The 18,771-nt window shown below is 42.1% G+C and overlaps 1 protein-coding gene across 6 annotated transcripts in view; it reads right to left on the bottom strand.

Moving 5' to 3' along the window:
* The window catches only part of CHD6 (chromodomain helicase DNA binding protein 6), a 196,162-nt gene that overhangs the window by 127,619 nt on the left and 49,772 nt on the right, over nucleotides 1–18,771 (bottom strand). For 2 of the 6 annotated variants that reach the window (XM_081832765.1, XM_081832771.1), the window contains exons 1-3: nucleotides 11,745–16,406; nucleotides 10,782–10,958; nucleotides 4,027–4,547 (exon numbers count right to left, since the gene is read on the bottom strand). In XM_081832765.1, the coding sequence (XP_081688891.1) occupies nucleotides 4,027–4,547; nucleotides 10,782–10,841 (581 nt within the window). In that variant the 5' untranslated portion in view covers nucleotides 10,842–10,958; nucleotides 11,745–16,406. Of the gene's footprint in view, nucleotides 1–4,026; nucleotides 4,548–10,781; nucleotides 10,959–11,744; nucleotides 16,407–16,451; nucleotides 16,508–18,771 lie in introns of those variants that run through there. The other 4 variants (XM_081832767.1, XM_081832768.1, XM_081832769.1 and 1 more) reach the window with 3 other exon arrangements.

Genomic DNA, 18,771 nt, shown 5'->3' with positions numbered 1-18,771 from the left:
TTTTAAAATGTTCATTTCTTTAGGGGCGCCTGGGTGGCTCAGTCATTAAGCGTCTGCCTTCGGCTCAGGTCATGATCCTAGGGTCCTGGGATTGAGCCCCGCATCAGGCTCCCTGCTCCGCGGGAAGCCTGCTTCTCCCTCTCCCACTCCCCCTGCTTGTGTTCCCGCTCTCACTGTCTCTCTCCGTCAAATAAATAAATAAAATCTTAAAAAAAAATGTTCATTTCTGGGCGCCTGGGTGGCTCAGTTGGTTAAGCGACTGCCTTCAGCTCAGGTCATGATCCTGGAGTCCCAGGATCGAGTCCCACATCGGGCTCCCTGCTCAGCAAGGGGTCTCCTTCTCCCTCTGCCCTCTTCCCTCTCGTGCTGTCTCTCATTCTCTCTCTTTCAAATAAATAAATAAATAAATAAATAAATAAATAAATAAAAATCTTTAAAAAAAATGTTCATTTCTTTAGTTAAAACTGAGACACCACCTATTATTATTTAACAATGGAAAAAAATAATGGGAGTTATTATATCTTATATGGGTTTTATTTTCAGGGAGACGAGCTCTACCCATTTGTTCTAGGAAAACAAATTACATACATATGATATAATATACAAATACAGAGTATATAAATACATAAATTATATATAAATATGTAAAGTATATAAATTATATATTATAATGTATAAATACAGAAACACTCTTAATGTGTCAAACGACCTGACAAACCTCTCTGGTGACTGATCCCCAACAGCATTAAAGACACAAAGCATAGTGGTCCTGACCTCAGGCACTTAACTGATATTGACGAGACAAGTCATACACACATGACAATGACAGTTTATGACTAAAGGCACCTTCTGCAGAGGGAAATGTACAAGACTGGGGATCAGGAGGTCTGAGTTTACGACACACCCCTGTACACAAGTCACTTCTCAGTGGGTCTCCCTCTTCCTGGCTACAGTACAAGTCAGACTAGCTCTGCTTCAGTCTTTCCAGGGAAAAAATCTCTGATTTACAATGCAGAGCAAGGCTCCAAGTGCTATGGAAGAGGGGACACACCAGCACACTGGTTTGGGGAAGCTCTATGGAGAACTGGGACTTGCACTCAGATCTGGAAATGGAAAGGACTTGGGATCCTAGGAAAAGGACAAGGGCATCATGTTGGGAGGAAGAGCAAGAGCAATCCAGGAGAAACAAGTCAAGTGTCTTTAAGGGCCAGTGACATCAGTCTAGCTGGTGAGGTCTATTGTCAGACTGGAAGTGGGGGAAGGGTCAGACCCCAAAGTGTATAAATAACAGAAAGGAGTCTGGACTTTGTCTTGGAAGCAGAAGGAACAATCATAAGTTTCACAACAGGCATAAACTGTTAGAAGAAATCTCATTTCCCGATCCCCGCTGTTTTACTCCCAAGGAGGGAATAATACTGGCGACAGATTTTCAGCCCTTCTTCAAACTCCTCCCACATCTAATCAGGGACCTATCAGACTGGAGAGACTGGGAAAAGGAACAGAGCAGACATGGCCCCACGTGTGCTCCAGGCTTCAGTGCCTGCAGTTCTGGGGGGGTAAACTCAACTGAGGGAGTAACAAGCAGCCCAATTCCAGCCACAAGCTGGTGGAGGTTCTTCAAGCCCAGTTTATAATAAAGCTGATCACTGCACCTCCATCTCTGTTGACTATTTCCAAACTGATCTGGAAGGAAGAGAGGATGAAGGCATTTGATTCACCACCTTTTCCAACTACAAATAGAAATAAGATAATAACGGTGCTTCCGAAAGATTCACCAGTGGAAGCTGACAAGATGGACCGAAGGTGGAAAAGACTGGAAGCCTTAAATCAATTATGGAGCTCTCACGATAATCCAAGTGCTCAGTGAATGATCTGCAACTACCAATATCCAGGTCTGATCAGTAACTACTCTCATCAAAACATGTACTTGAGCCAATCTGCAAGACAGTAAATCAAGGAGCACACACCTCAATTGCCAACATTTTTTTTTCAATTAATGTCCTTTCATAACTAAAACTGCTTCTGTTGACCAGTGGGATCTTTAATTAAAGGAACCAAAGCAATTTACTAAATATATAAAGGACAAGAAATGAAAAGCTCACCAGTGCAAAACCCTACCAAGCTACACAGGATTCTATCATGTTACAAGTCCATTTTACATAGCCCCAAAATCAAGAGAGAAAGCTCGTGGAACTTGCCCACCATCCTGAAGAGATAACCAGCTCTGCCAGTATCCTCTCAAAGGGTGTCTTCTGCTGCCAGAAGTTAGCAGCACTTGAAAACACTACCAAGCACTTCTCCGGCTCACTTACATTGTATACAGCCTACTCAGATCACAGACAGGTTCCCTTAGTATTGCTACACATATACAGGACACCCAAAGTTGTTTTGTGAAATGCCTCCTCATGGCCCCCAAATGGAACTTAGGGCAACGTCTGTATGCTCATCTCCTTGTTTCATAGCTCACACAAAGTAAATGTGAAATGCTTTAAGCAGGTAAGCGCCAGAGCCTAATCCTAGTGAGCTCAGATACCTATGGCTTTCTAATACCTTCTACAAACAAACCAAAATCCTTAGTAGAGCTGTGAAAACTCTCCTCCAATCACCCTAATTCTAAAACACTATCCTCGGAGATTCCTCTTTGTTTTCTGAAAGTCACCCCACTAGCTCACATCTGGTTCTCCCTCACATGTGTTATTACCCTGAAGAACCACTTAAGCTTCTCCAAAGTAACTCGGAGATGAAAGTTATAGCAGAAGACAGACGCTCACTCTGCTACGTCACCTAGTATGCTCACTAGGTTCACTAAGAAACAGAGCCCCTAAGTTTCTTTTTAGTGAGAATCCTGATTTTTACCTACCACTCTTGACCTTCTATAGGATACTTTAGGTACACTGTCTGTAAACTACATTCCTAGGATCACCCCACACCCCAAGCCTCTATGATAGACAAAAGATGAAATCCCCTGCCAGGCAGAAGGGAATGAATATTTTAAGGCAGTTTTAACTTGGATTATGAAATTATCCATCTGGTCCCAACAAAATCCTTTTGAAAATGAACGAACTATATAGTAAATTCTGAGTCATAGCATAAACCATCCAAAATGCTTTCTTCTCTTTAAAACTTACTTCCTCCATGCCTGGTCTGACAATCTCATTACTTTATGTGAGCACTCACATCAATCTCTGCGTTTTATGGGTGCTCCTGCTCTACATTCTGCCTCTGCACTGAGGTTTTAGAAACTTAAATTCCTTGAGTTCCTTTTAACTATATAGAGGTTATGTATTTTTTTCTTTGCATTTCCTCAGAAAGTTTAAATGTTCTGTTCAAAGAATTTAGGAAGAGACAAAATGAGAAACATTCCATTTGTACACGATGACAAATACGGAGTTTCCTGAATGAAGAGTACATGTGGATGCTGATAGGATCTCTAGCCAGGACCCTTAATGCCACCCACTCTGTGGTGAATCTGTACCCATGCCCTCCAAGCTCTCTACTGTGGTCTCTATTGGTCTCATTTACGTATCCCTTCCTGAGCACTACTGATGTGTCCGGCACTGTGTCAGAGGCTGGATGAGAGAAACAGACAAGGAGTGACCCCACACTAGAGAGCTCGTGGCCGAGGGAAGCTGGGCAGTCCTCTTCGGTGTGCGCAGACCCACGGCTCTCCCAGACTGCCCGCGCACTGACTCCCGGGACCAGGCATCATCCTGACAGCTGCCCCTCTGCCACTCCACACTGCTGCTGTCCCCCAAACCTCCCTGGGTCACCCTCTGACGTCCCTTCCCTTACATCCTGTGCGTGCGAATGTATTTTAATTCTTCTTAATCCAGAAGGAATGGTAAGAAGTGGGAGGGCCAGTATTGAGGTTATCTTTCCCTCATCAGGAGGTGAGAAAGTGGTTCATTTTGGATGAAAGAAGTAGAGTTATGTCCAGGGGCTGGAGTAAGGCCAAAGGCAAACCATTCTGTGTAGGCAGAACCAAGTGTGCGGGGGGCGGGGGGAGGGGGCGGGGAAGAGACGCACCTGGCCTTCTTGGACTTCGTCCTGGCTACAGAGTCGGCGCTGCTCCTCTTCTCTTTGGCCTCTTTGGTACCCGAGGCCTCCCGGGGCTTCCGCGCTTTCTTGGCTCCATCCTTCTGCTTAGGCTCCTTGGGCTCCTTGGCCCTCTTGGGCTCCTTGGCCTTCCGGGGTTCCTTTGGCTCTCTAGGTTCTCGCTTCCTCTTTGGCTTGGGCTCCCTGTCCTTGCTTCCCTTTGCTGTACCCTCTTGCTCCCCTGGATCCTTTTTCTTCCTTTTCTTCTTTACTCCAGTGCCTCCCCCTCCACTGTCCTCCATTCCATTGTGGGATGTCATTTTCCTAGGAAAAAGGGTCTCAGCTTCCTCCTCAGCAGCATACAGGGCCTCCTGAGGCAGACAGTGACTGGCAACATCTTCAATTTTCTCTTCCTGATCAGTGCTGTGGTCAAACGGGGAGGGGGATTTGTAGTCAAAATTGACAGAGGCATCAGACATTGGGGAGTGATTCAGAACTTTTAAATTTGACAACTGTAAAAGAGAGAGAAACAAGCATATTACTTTTCCATTGCATGCTTCATTCTAGAGAGTGCTATGACGTCTGAATGCACGGATGTGTTCAACATTTACTGATTTCCTACCGTGTGTTAGTTCTTCATGGGCTAGGTCTTAGGGAGATAGTGGCAACTGGGACACACTTTATTTGTTTGCCTTTGTGGACCCGCACCAAGCCACTGTTAGCATATAAAAAATTCATATGTTTAAAAAAAAACAAACAAACCCTACCACTCTAAAGGATTTCCATGTTATGTGCCAAAATCTGAAACACCTTAGAAGTCCCACGTCTAGAACAGGCAACAACAATGATGTCCCACAAGATACTTTTAGATCCTAGGCACACTGTTCTGACCCAGAATGGCATATCTCATGCAAGTACACGAAAGTTCTGCTCAAGTGTGCTCATAAATAAAAGTGGTATCACTGGATGGCAAGGATGCAGGGGCAAACTCAGCATGGTGTTGATTTCCCCAAATCTTTGCTCTCACATATCCTCAAGCTGCATCAACATTCAGCTGGTTTGGTTTTCAACAAGAAAACTTGGATCATTCAAAACTACATCTTTTATTTTTAACTAAAAGTGGTGGTCCTCTGTATGATCATCTAAGCCCCCAGACACAGCACCAAATAACCTTTGGCCACTTGCAAAAACAAAACAAAACAACAACAACAAAAACCCCTGCCCATGTAAGAGAAAGCTTTATTGTGACAGATGCCATTAGAAGAAAATGTGTCACAGAAGCTAAAGACATCTTCCTAAAAAGGAAGTTCTGAAGCTGTTTTTGAGCACCATTAAATAAAGGTGCTGCTTCCCAAGGTGACCACTTTCAGGAAACATCCCTTTGGAAGCAGAAGTCACATCTCAGACTTTCAGGTCTGGTATCACAGAGTACATCTGTCATTTCATAACCAAGCTAAGGTTGGCAATAATCCAATAACGTGGGTGCTGGTTTCAGGCAACAGCATACTCTCCTGGGTTGGGAACAAAGAAATAATTTAAGGAGAGCCTGGGAGGGACAAGCAGGCTTTCCAGGAAGTCGGCTACAATCATCTTTGCATGATGGCTTAGGAACAGCACCATTTGTGACTAGTCTGCTCCCCTAACAAGAGGCTTGGTGTGTGCTAAAGGGCACAGACACTTGCCTAGGTGGCGTGGCTTCCTTCCAGTGTTCTGGTTACCCAATCTGTGCTCAGACTTCCTGGCCCACCCTGGGAGTGATGGAGTGCAAAATTCAGCTGCATGCTTCCCCTTCTGTGTTTCCCAGCTCCCTTCCCTAGTCCAATACTCCCAAATGTAACACTGAGAATCCCAGGAGAAAAAGATGAAAGAAAAGAAGGATTTTTTTGGATCTTTATCATAAATAAAGTCCAGTGTCATAAACAAGCCTAAGTCCAGAAAGAACTGGTCATTCTGGCAGCACTCACTATTAGAAAGAAAAGAAAAAAAAAAAAAAGAGGAAGGAAGGAAAGAAGGAAGAAAAAGAAAGAAAAAGAAAGAAAAGAAAGAGAAAAAGAAAGAAGGAAAAAGGGAAAGAAAGGAAAACAATTCAGTTTGACTACCTCACTGCTGATTTAGTACTTAGGATGGCTTAGGAAAAGGAGAAGCTAAGCAAACTTAAAAGGAATTTAAAATCAAATACAAGAAAGTGGTTGAGAGAGTCAATTTTATGCTACACCTTTTACCACAATAAAAAGAAAAAAAGAAGAGAGAAAGAAAAAACAAGGCAACAAGAAACCCAAGAGAGCAGTAATAGGTACCCCGGTGAAGCTCAGAACCCGAGAGTACACAGCCATCCCTGGGATATTAATGAATTCTGTGCAAGGGACACTTGACCCTCAGGAGACAAGTTTTTGCTTAGCATGCAAGGGTGGACACACTAAAAAAGCAAGAGATACAAGTTAGTTTATTAAAGAGGCTTTCAAAGACAACATATTCAAGACCTAATTCCACCAAGGCAGCTCTCTGTAGATAAAAGTGGGACCCTCTTTTTAACTCATACCTCATTTCAAGGTCTATCTTTTGAAGGCCAGGGCCCTCCAAAGTGGAGGCAGATGAAGGCAGATGGTAGAAACTGGATATGCAATCACTAGGCAGTAACAATAGCAACAGCTAACATTTATTGGACATATATCATATGGATATACTCAGAATTATGCAAAGCATGCTTCTTGATATCTCTAATCTTTACAACAATCCTGAAAGGTTAGTGTAAAGACACCTATTTTGTATATGAAGAAACAGAAGATTACTGATGTTAGGTGATGTACCCACAGACATACCCCTAGTGAGTGGAGGAACTTGGATCTGGACCTTCTGGCCAAAAGCTAGTGCTTGCTTCACTGAGCACTTTATGACATACATCCCAGGAAACCATAACAATTGCTTGGCCACCAGACCAGCGTGATTGGACTTGGTTAGAAATGTTAAATGGACTTGGCCTATACAACCATTTTGGGAAAAAGTTAGGTAGTTCTTTATAAATGTAAACATGTAACTACCTGACATCCCAGCAATTCTACTCTGAGGAATCACAAACAGTTATCTGCTCTACCCCCCATTTTACAGATAAGATAGCCAGGTCACAGTGATGAAGCAACTTACCAAAAGGTTATATTCTGGGGTGCCTGGGTGGCTCAGTTAAGGTCTGCCTTTGGCTCAGGTCATGATCTCAGGGTCCTGGGATCAAGCCCTGCATTGAGCCCCAAGTCAAGCTCCCTGCTCAGTGGGGAGTCTGCTTCTCCTTCTGCCTCTGCCCCTCTTCCGCTCCCTGCTTGTGATTTCTCCAATAATTAAATAAAATCTTTAAAAAAAAAAAAAGGTTGGGATGCCTGGGTGGCTCAGTCGGTTAGGCATCTGCCTTCGGCTCAGGTCATATCTCAGGGTCCTGGGATGGAGTCCCCCATCAGGATCCCACATCAGGCTTCTCCCTCTGCCTGCCGCTCCCCCTGCCTGTGCTCTCGCTCTCTCTCTGGCATATTAATAAAATATTTTTTAAAAAAGATTATATTCCTAAGGAGTGGCAGAGCGGGGACATCCTACAGGAAGAAGGGAACCTCAAGAAATGCAGCACAATTAGTCAATGTTAAAAAGGGAGAAGTATCCCAAGAGGAAGATACTAGTATTGAAAAAATAAAATTAAATCCCCAAAGTCAATAACCGACCAGAAATGTTTTTATTTTTAAGGCATCTTGTTGGGGGGCTTGGAAAAGATATCTGCTGATGATTAAAAAATTTGACAAAAAATATTTCTTCCATGTGTCTCAAGGTCAGTGGAGAAGAGGCAAAGAGCCTCAATAGACTGTTTGCAGCCTCTACCAAGGACAGTAAATCACCACTTTGAAAATGGCCCTGAAGGGAACAGAATGGCGATGATGGACAACAGTACCAGCAATATTTTACATTATATTGACAATTTACTAAAAAGAGACGAGCACCTAGAACACAGGATGAACTAGAGAGGCCAACTGATAAAAAAAAACACTCAACAACACTAGCTCATAAACCTCACTGTTAGCAAGAAAACCCACTTCTTTGACTCAAAATTAGCAACCTATGATATTCCCAGAAAAGACACTTGAAGATATGAATCCAGATAAACTGGATCTGGGTCAGTTGTAGAGGATTTGAGAACTAATGGAGAGATGATGGCCTAGGTCAATGGTTCCCAAAGGTCCAAGGAAAGTATTTGAAAGTCAAAACAGACTCTAATTAAGAAAATCACCCATGGTACAACATGGATAGACCTCGAAAACATTATGCTAAGTGAAAGAAGCCAAGTACTAAAGACTACACATTGTATAATTCCATTTATAGGAAATGCCCGGAATTGGCATATCCATAGAGACAAGAAGTAAATTAGTGTTGCCAGGGCCTGAGGGAAGAGGAAAGGAAGAGTGCCTGCTAATGGGCATATAGTTTCTTTTGGGGGTGGTGAAAATGTTCTGGAATCAAATAGTGGTGATCTTTATACAATCTTGTGACTACACTAAAAACCACTGAATTGCACAACTTAAAAATATAAGAGAATTTACAGAATGTGAATTATATCTCAATTTTTAAAAATCCAATATAAGGATAGATCGAAAATGGTCCTCTCAGACACTGCTGACAGCTCCATCAACTATTAAAAAGCCTTTTGCAGGGGAGTATAGCAACAATACCAAAATTTTAATTATGGATATGCTTTTAAACTGAGCGATTTCTCTTTTACAACAGAAATTAAGGAAACATTCAGGTTCTCCAAAGGCTTAGAATATCTGATACATAATTTCTAATAGAGGAGAAAAAACCTATAAATAACCTATTTGTCAACCTTTAGTAAAATGTTTAAATAAATAGCACATCCATTATATGGAACAGTATTATGCAGCCATTGTTATTGTATTGTATTACATTATATTATTATTAATTACAAAGCTTTAGTTAACATAAAAAAAAAGTCCACAACATGTTGGAAAGTGGAAAAAAAAATCTATGATCTAATCTTATTTTTGTTTTTTAAAAATCTATTTTTCAACACTAGCTTTTTAAAATAAATTTAGGACACACACCAGATGTTAACCATCATTATGTCTGGGTGATAGGACTGTGGGTAACATTCACTTCTTTCTTTATAACTTTCTGAAAGTTATTATTTGTTTCCATCTGTCTCCCATGACTAGAATGTAAGCTTCACAAGGCAGTGACTGAGGTATTCCCCAATCTTTGTGGCTTATGGTAAAACTCAAATCATACGGTTATTGAATGAAATGAGTATTTTCAACTTGAAAAACAGAAAAAAGTCTATAAAAGTGTACATGTAAACAAAAATGACAACAAATTCCTGTGTATAGAAGAAAGAATGGAAGAAAATCGACAAGAAGTTAGCAGTCATCATCTGAGGCTGTGCAAATTTGGTTGTTTTCTACATAGACATCTACATTTTCAGTATCAAGGATATTACTTTTGCAATACTTGTAATAAAAATATTTTCACATATATGTAATAGAAAAATCTTAAAGACTTTAATAATGAACCGGAAAAGCTTATTTATTTATTTATTTATTTATTTTTAAAAAGATTTTATTTATTTATTTGACAGAGAGAGACACAGTGAGAGAGGGAATACAAGCAGGGGGAATGGGAGAGGGAGAAGCAGGCTTCCCGCGGAGCAGGGAGCCCGATGCGGGGCTCGATCCCAGGACCCTGGGATCATGACCTGAGCCGAAGGCAGACACTTAACGACTGAGCCATCCAGGTGCCCCCGGAAAAGCTTTTTTGCCAGACAATTCATATTCCTCCAAATTACCATGATTCAGGAATCAAAGGCAGAATATGAGAGGCACCACCACCGTGATCACATCTGACTGAGTGCTGGGCAAAGAGAGTGCTTGTTGCCCTCAGGTCGGAAAGGCCCCCCCTGCACGCCCTCCATCCCAAAGCGCTTCAGCAGTGCATCTTTGACCCAGTGGTGAGCAAGGCCCAGCTCCTCCTGCTGTCTGCCTCACAGTCTTCCATTTTCTCCAGCAGGAAGATGAAAATGTTCTACGTTTAGACTTAATGTCAAGAAATTAGCTCAACATAAAAATGAGTAGAATAGCTTATCTAAATTTGAGACCTTCTGACTTTTTTTTAAAGTCCAAAGGATAAAAATGAAAGATCCGCTACTATTAATGAAATAATATGAATAATATGAACTATAAATCAAAATGTCTATTTGCAGACATTTTCAGGTGAAGCAGAAGTTTTCTTTTTTTTTAAGACTTTATTTGACAGAGAGACACAGCGAGAGCAGGAACACAAGCAGGGGGAGTGGGAGAGGGAGAAGCAGGCTTCCCACTGAGCAGGGAGCCCGATGTGGGGCTCGATCCCAGGACCCCGGGATCATGACCTTAGCCGAAGGCAGACGCTTAACGACTGAGCCACTCAGGTGCCCCTGAAGCAGACGTTTTCAGATGGTAAAAGTTATTTTCCAATTAAAATTAGGATTGTCTTATTCTTTCACCTTCACTTTCTTCTGAAAAGAATATTTCCTACAGTTATCTGACCATGGGATAGACTAAAGGTGAAAACCCACATTTCCTCGCCTTCCTTACTGCCATTGTACTGGGCTCAGTCATTTGGTAAGCAAGCTGTGCTGGGTGAGCAAGACCCAGGAACAATGGCCAACTGTGTGTGTGTCCTTTCAGTGTTCCCTCCTCCATTTAGAATATTCAATCCCTCTTTACCCAGGAGTCCTGTGCTCTGGATGACAGAGCAAGCATTCTGACCCTGATGTGGCTCCTCATGTAGTCACAGGCGGTTGGCACCAGGAGGAGAGGTCAGTTTCAAGGCATCTAAGGATAATGCAGGTAGAGGTGTCCAAGAGGCTCTCGGGTATACTTTCCAAAAGACATTTCTTTCCCCTTTTTTAAAAAAAATTTATTTGTTTGCTTGTTTGTTTATTTATTTATGAGAGATAGAGGGAGAGAGACAGAGAGAGCATGAGCAGGGACAGAGGGAGAGGGAGAAGCAGACTCCCTGCCTAGCAGTGAGCCTGATGCGGGGGCTCAATCCCAGGGCCCTGGGATTATGACCTGAGCCAAAGGCAGACACTTAACTGTCTGAGCCACCCAGGCACCCCCACCAAAAGACATTTCTACAAGAATGAATCAGACTGCCCATGAAGAATGGACAAAGAGGGAAGAACAGGACCAAAATCTGATAAGCACTAATATTAAGGGTCCCCAGAGGAAGAACCCACAGAAGAGGGTGAGAAAGGGCACTCAGGTCAGTGATGTAGTGGGGAAAAAAGTACGAAAGTGTGGTATCACAGAAGTCAGAAGATGAGAGCACTTCAAGACAGAATGATTACAGGCATCAAATGCTGCTTAGAACCTGGTAAATTAAGACTGAAGAGTGGTGGACAGATTTGCAAACTTCAAACTCCTTCTTGCCAAAGTCCTAGAATCTGTCATTCTTAGTCCCCACCTCTATTATCACATTTTTGCATTTAAAACCAGGGAGTGGGGGGCACTTTTCTCTTACGATATTTCAAGAGTCTCAGAGATTTAACTTCTCCAGATCTGCAAAGTCAATCTAAACCTTGTTAATTCCAGGCAGTAACAAAAACCAGGGGCAGGGAGATTATTAAATTTAGATGCAGACAGGGAAGAGTAAGAAGGAGAGAGAAAACAATACTTTATAAGTACCTTGCCTGCCCTCCAGTAATGCTCCCCATGTGACCATTCACATCCACAGGTCCAGCAACAGATACATTTAATTTCTTTTTTTTACAGGATGCTTTTAAACCTTCCCTTCTTTAGGCTACATAATCCTAGTTTCATCCATCATACTTCAAATAAAATGACTCAGCGTGCTTTTACCATCCTCATCATTGTGCTCAGGTTTCTCAAGTATGTTTCAGAACACAGAATGAATTAGGACAACAACAAAAAAATCTGTCAGGGTATGTCAAAAGACAGAGAAAAGTATTCAATGCTCAGATTTCTTTTCTTTCTTTGGAGGAGGGAGAATTTGGGTAAGGTCCACTTTAAGTCCTTTTGAAACATGACTCCAGGGTGAGGCTGTTTAAAATCTTGGTTCTACTAAGCAATTTACTAACACTCCCTCTTTAGGCATGTTGAAAAGGCCTTCCGATGACTGCCAAATGGAAGGTCTGACTGGTATTAACTCTTAAGACCCTCTGCAGTGTGACGCTGAAAAGTCTAAAAAATGAATTATTTTATTCATCCATATGATCAACTTTGCTATTCTTCTTTCACTATTCTGAATTGTGGGTCATTATTTGGTGATCTATATTGGTGGTACACACCATCTTAGGGATGGGAGTTCTCACCTTCCCCCAGTGGAGCACAGCTGGAACCAATTCATTTGGGAATCTGATGGCCAGCTAAATCCACCATGCTTCATTTTTTTTTTTTTTTAAGATTTTATTTATTTAGAGAGAGAGTGCGAGCGGGGGTGGTGGGGGGAGGGTCAGAAGAAAAGGGAGAGAGAATCTCAAGCAGACTCTGCACTGAGCGCAGAGCCCAATTCAGGGCTCGATCTCACGACCTGGAGACCATGGCCTGAGCCAAAATCAAGAATTAGATGCTTACCCAACTGAGCCACCCAGGCACCCCAATCCACCATGCCTCTTATCTTAGTTTATCTTTGGTCACCACTCAAAATTTAGCACTCCACACTCCAGGCCTTTCCACTCTCCTTTACTATCATATACTTCACCTTCCCAAACCCAACCATATACTGCTACTCTTTTCCCTCCCAAGCTTTCCTCCTGGATCCTCAGAAACGACCTAACTAAACCTGGCTCTACCCAGAAGACACCATCTCTTTAAAACACTCTCAGGGGGCGCCTGGGTGGCTCAGTCAGTTAAGCCTCTGCCTTCAGCTCGGGTCATGATCTCAGGGTCCTGGGATCGAGTCATGCGTCAGGCTCTCTGCTCAGCAGGGATCCTGCTTCTCCCTCGCCCTCTCTCTCTGCCTGCCTTTCCCCCTGCTTGTGCTCGCTCTCTCTCTCCCTCTCTGTCAAATAAACAAATAAATAAAATAAACAAAACATTCTCAGATTCTTTGGTGGGGCTGACATGCCCCAAACCTCCATACTCTCCAGTTCCAAAGCATCACTCCTCCACCCTCAGTGCAGAGCCCTGACTCTTTTGAGGCCTATGCCACCCCCTACAGTAACCGCCTGTTTGTGACCAGACTGAACTTTCTTAAGAAAAGAAAACCTAACTTCAGTCAATTTTGTAGCTGGCCCCAAGCAGACCCTCAAATATTTTTTGATGAGTAACTGGAAAATAGCTGGGAAAACTCAACAAATATTTAGTAAATAAATTATATCCATATTCACTCTAGAAAAGCAAACAGGGTCTAATAATCCGAAGGTCTTTGAGATTCCCACCATATATCTGAAGAAAACGCTTCCCGCCGCACCTTTTCATTTTCTAGAAGTCTCAGAATGATGGGCCTCTACTGATCTGACTTTTGGTCATGGGGTTTGGAGAGAAGGTTCTCTCCTAATTACTGCAAGTCTGGGTTAACCTCCTGGTCACGGCTCCTGGTTTTAATCCTCCTCACGGTATTACCTGCTCCTGTTGTACTCGTGCTCATGAACTCTCCTCTGCATTGGATATGTGCACCAAAAACCCTCTTATCTGTATCATACATCACATAATATTAACCATATTTTGTGCTTCTCTCAGCATCATGCAAGGAGCTGGGATGAATAAAAATCAGTACTTCCTTAGCACAGGTTTGTTGCCACTAACATGAACTACACATCTTCACCGTGCGAAGTAGTTCTAGCTGTACTACACGTCAGGAGTGCTACAACGGTTTTCAGTGACGAAAGCTCACATTTTATTTCTCTAGCAAAATGTTTTTCTGCCTAATACTGCTTAGTCTTCTTAGGGATTGCAATGTATATATTTCTTAGTAGAATAAGTTTATTTTTTTACATAGATAAAAGCGCCCGAGTGACTCATTTCTAAATGTTTTATTAAAGTCTATTTGTCTTGCAACACTTCTTTGGGCAACACAGTCAATCTCTAAATCCTTTGTCCTCGGCACACTATTCCTGGTATGCCCTTTCTAGTTAATAAGAAGTATGATTATTTATTACTAAGTTCTGATTAACTTGTAAAATCTTTCATCTCAGTTTAATTTACCTTGATAAAATTTTAGACAAGGAAATGAGGATTTTTCAATATCAGAACACATTTTACATGTTTTCCTCCTCCTGAGAAGAGGAAAAATGAATTCATAGGAATGAGGGTTTTTAAAGAGTGGGCATTTTATTTGCTGTTACTTCTAACACCTTAGAAACACGGTAAGGGAAAGGACAAAGTCTGGTGGTTAATTTTCTCATTCTACTGGATGATTTCCTTGCCACTGACACACTGAATGCCAAGTACTCGATGAGCTACCCCATTTAATCCAGTATCTCGTGAAAAATGTATGATTGTTCCCATCCAAGTGATAGAAAAACAGGCTGAACTTGTCCAAAGTTACACAGTGATGTGGTAGTTTCAATCCTATTCTACCAAAATCTCTGTCAGGCAATGAACTCTACACACACGCTCAATCCTGGTACCTACGGATTGCTGTGGCATGAATATAAGTTTCTATTTTCATGTCCTGCAGTTCAGTCATCAGTATGGTCTATGACCTGTACCTGGAAGAGAAGCAGGATCAACTCCTCCTGAAAGTGACTCCACTTAATTAACTTGCTCCCCTACCATAGCTAATACTAACTTTTAAGGAGAAACCCCACCCTGCTGGTCAATATTACAGTCTGAACGAAAACTCATCTCACTGAGGCTGTGTGATAGCTGGCTGACAGACTAAGGTCTTAATATGAACCAGTAAAATCTCAGGAGAAAGAAATGTAAATTCACGGTGGTGTAACTCTGGTAAAGAGTTTTCTTTGTGAGAGGGGCACCTGGCTGGCTTAGCTGGTCAAGCATGAGACTCTTGATCTAGGAGTCGTGAGTTTTCAAGCCCCACGTTGGGTGTAGAGATTATTTAAAAAAAAAAAAAAAAGTGTTTTTACTAAAATAAAAGCTTACCTTAAAGAATGTTTAAAACACTAAATATGCAGAATGTTTTAAGAAATATAAACCTGCCCATGTATCATAAATGATGATAGTTTTGAAGGCTTGTGGTTCTCTTCAGTAATGTGTTCTTCTTAACAGAGATTTTAATATTCCACTAGGTGGATATGCTATGATATAAATAGTCCCTTTTTGATGGACACATAGGTTCCTTTCCATATTTGCTGCTATAAACAAAGCAGCAGTGAAAACCTTTGTTCACCCAGTTGACACTTGTCTGAGTATCTCCACAGGATAAATTCCTGGCAGATGGAACTGCATTCGCTGTAGTGTTTGTCTACCAGCTGATGACGCTAGAGAGCCAGGACAGAAAGAAATCAGTGTGGGGAGAGTGTTTAGTCATGGCTCTTCCTGTTAAGAATTGGCAGCAGATGAGTCAATTATTTCCCAAAACAATCTGTTTTGGTTTCACAAGGACCTATCCACTAGGACAGAACAGAGAATAATCCTTGTAACCATATCCCTAGGTCACCCTGTATCTGACTAGGTGCTGCTCCCTAGAAGCAGAGAGCAAAGTGGCTGATCCCACCCAACCTCTTTGCATAGGGTCTCAGTGAAGGGCAGTGGCTCAGATATCCCCAGTTTCCAGACTCATTCAATTCTGTAAAAGGAAAACCAGCCCATCAGAGATAGCCTGTTTCCAAGAGACGGAAGCAGGTCCCCCTTCTCTCCTCCCTGAGCCACACTGGTCGGGGTCTCTGGGTTCCTTGGAATATGGAGCCACCTGGAACACAGAAGTATCAACCAAGGAAAAGATTCTGGCAGGATGGGTCACGCAGGCCAAATGTTTTTATCAATTCTCCTCCCCTTCAAGAAATCAAATGCCAAATAGTTGGTGTTCACATCCTTCCAATTAGTTCACTATTTTGTCTAGAAGGAAACTTCCCCAGGGTCATTATGAGTATGAATTTTCTAAATGAGAATGCTTTTAAATTAACCAAACATCCAAAATGATAAATACATAAACTATAAAGAGTTGACCACATCTCGGAAAGCTGTTCCAGGGGAAGAAAGATTTCCCTTCCACACAGCTAATTTGGAGTAATATTTTGACTTACAGTTTTCATTACACTTATTCCTATATGGAGCTGAGCTGATCATAAGTACAAGTTAGGTCATTCAGAACAGAACTGTCATTGACCGTGTGGAGAACGGGGAAAAGCAGCAGCAGGGCAATGACAGAGGCTGAGAGACACGCCCTAAGTGCCAGCAACTGTTCGTGGTGAAGGAGCAGCAGGGAGCGCCCACCAGGCGCAGTCGCTTAGATATGTGGTCACTTACCTGCTTCTCTTTCTTTTGTATTTTCATTATCATCTATTGAAGGAAGATACTTATACCTGTAAAACATAAAAAAAGGGGGGGGGCAAAGATTATGGTAAAATCCAAAATAAAACATTGAAGGTCACCTCAGGATTAACTGTGACACATGAGGAAAACACAGAATAGAGGTTGCTTCTACAGAACATTTATAATCATGTAACAACAGTCAACAGCCAGCCCCCAGAGTATGGTCTTTTTTTTTTTTTTTAAGATTTTATTTATTTATTTGACAGAGAGAGAGAGAGAGAGAACACAAGTAGGGGAAGTGGCAGGCAGATGGAGAAGCAGGCTCCCCGCTGAGCAAGGAGCCTGATGCGGGACTCGATCCCAGGACCCTGAGATCATGACCTGAGCCAAAGGCAGATGCTTAACCAACTAAGCCACCCAGGCATCCTTCCCAGAGTATGGTCTTAACCCTACCTAACCCTATCCTGAACCCTAATTTATTGACTCCACAGATGGGTGGAGTCAAAAAGACACTATCTTTGTAGATAAAATAAGTTATAAAAGATGCTGGCGTATTAAATTACAAAGTAAACTAAAAGAGGAACCTAAAATAATGATGTGCCTATACTAAGAGGAGTGGAAGAGAGGGGGTAAAAATAAGTCTTCATTTCTTCTGGAAGGAAGTCAATAAATCATGTCACAACTGATAAATCAAGAAATAGAAATATATAAAAAAAAAAAAAAAAAAGAGAGAGCTCAGAAAGTTAAAAGTAGTTCTCTTGAAGGCCAGAGAGGGAAGCTGGTGTGAGATAGGACAGGTCAGTCCTGCATTTCATCACATGCCCCCTTATATTATTTGATGTTTTAAACCATGTGCATATGTTATTTGACAAAGTAAGTTCTATTCCAATATTTGGAATGACTGATTTTACTGTACCCAGATTTAAGCCCCCATCTCCACACCAACCATAACGCCCATGATGACACTGAACTTTTTCTCGTAAATGACTTTTGAGCACCACAGCAATAAAAGCCTGGCTCTAGAGGTCCAGAAGTGGTTTGGGGCATCCCAGGAACCAGGAAGAACCCTAGTCTAAGAAATCTGGAATGTGGGGCTGCCTGAATCACTAACTAGTAGTACCTCAGGTCTAAAGCTCTCACCACGGGGCGCCTGGGTGGCTCAGCCGGTTAAGCGTCTGCCTTCGGCTCAGGTCATGATCCTGGGGTCCTGGGATTGAGCCCCACATCCGGCTCCCTGCTCAGCGGAGAGCCTGCTTCTCCCTCTCCCTCTGCCTGCCACTCTGCCTACTTGTGCTCTCTATCTCTCTGTCAAATAAATAAATAAAATCTTTAAAAATAAATAAATAAATAAAGCTCTCACCTTCCTCATATAAGAACAAGGGAGGGATCCCAGAATTTCAGCTTCCAGTTCTAGCCCGATGTAGACACTGCCTCGTGTTTATTGTGTACTCTGATTTCCTGGACATCCCACAGAGCTACAGAACAACACTCCCTCAGGAAACCATCCCGGAGGCACATAATTATCCTTATGTTCATAATTTTTTCTTATATCCCAATGAACATGATGTGTAGGCAGTAAGCAGAACTTTAAGATTCAAGTGTGATGGATTGTTTTTTAAGTGAGTTCATGATGTTTGATGCAAACTGAGAAAAATGAAAGATTTGTGATTCCAAGCATTCTGGGGGCCACAATTACAGTTTATCAGTTTAATGTCTGTCCACTTAGGCTTTTTCCTCCAAGAGTCAAAGGGATTTCCTGTAAGAAGAACCATAAAATGCTACGAGGATATTGCTGTTCACAAACAAAATAGCATCCAAGGAGCTAACAAGCTGCAAAGTGGGCAGAGTCAGGGAGAAAGGGAAGAGGGCAGAGAAGAATCGGCCAAATCAGGGAAAGGGAAAGTTAGGAAATGATGATTCTTATTTTATTTTATTTGTTTTGTTTTGTTATGCTATGTTATGTTAGTCACCATACAGTACATCATTAGTTTGTGATGTAATGTTCCATGATTCACTGTTTTCGTATAACACCCAGTGCTCCATGCAGTACGTGCCCTCCTTAATACCCATCACCGGGCTAACCCATTCCCCCACGCCCCTCCCCTCTAAAACCTTCAGTTTGTTTCTCAGAGTCCACAGTCTTTCATGGTTCGTCTCTCCCTCCGATCTTCCCCCCTTCATTTTTCCCTTCCTTCTCCTAATGTCCTCCATGCTGTTCCTATGTTCCACAAATAAGGGAAACCATGTGATAATTGGCTTTCTCTGCTTGACTTATTTCACTTAGTATAATCTCCTCCAGTCCCATCCATGTTGA

The sequence above is a fragment of the Leptonychotes weddellii genome, chromosome 10 (genome assembly GCF_054177405.1).
Source record: "Leptonychotes weddellii isolate Sample4059 chromosome 10, ASM5417740v2, whole genome shotgun sequence".
Lineage (NCBI taxonomy): Eukaryota > Metazoa > Chordata > Mammalia > Carnivora > Phocidae > Leptonychotes > Leptonychotes weddellii.
The sequence above is the reverse complement of the archived record's forward strand: the minus strand, read 5'-3'. Positions and strand labels throughout refer to the sequence as shown.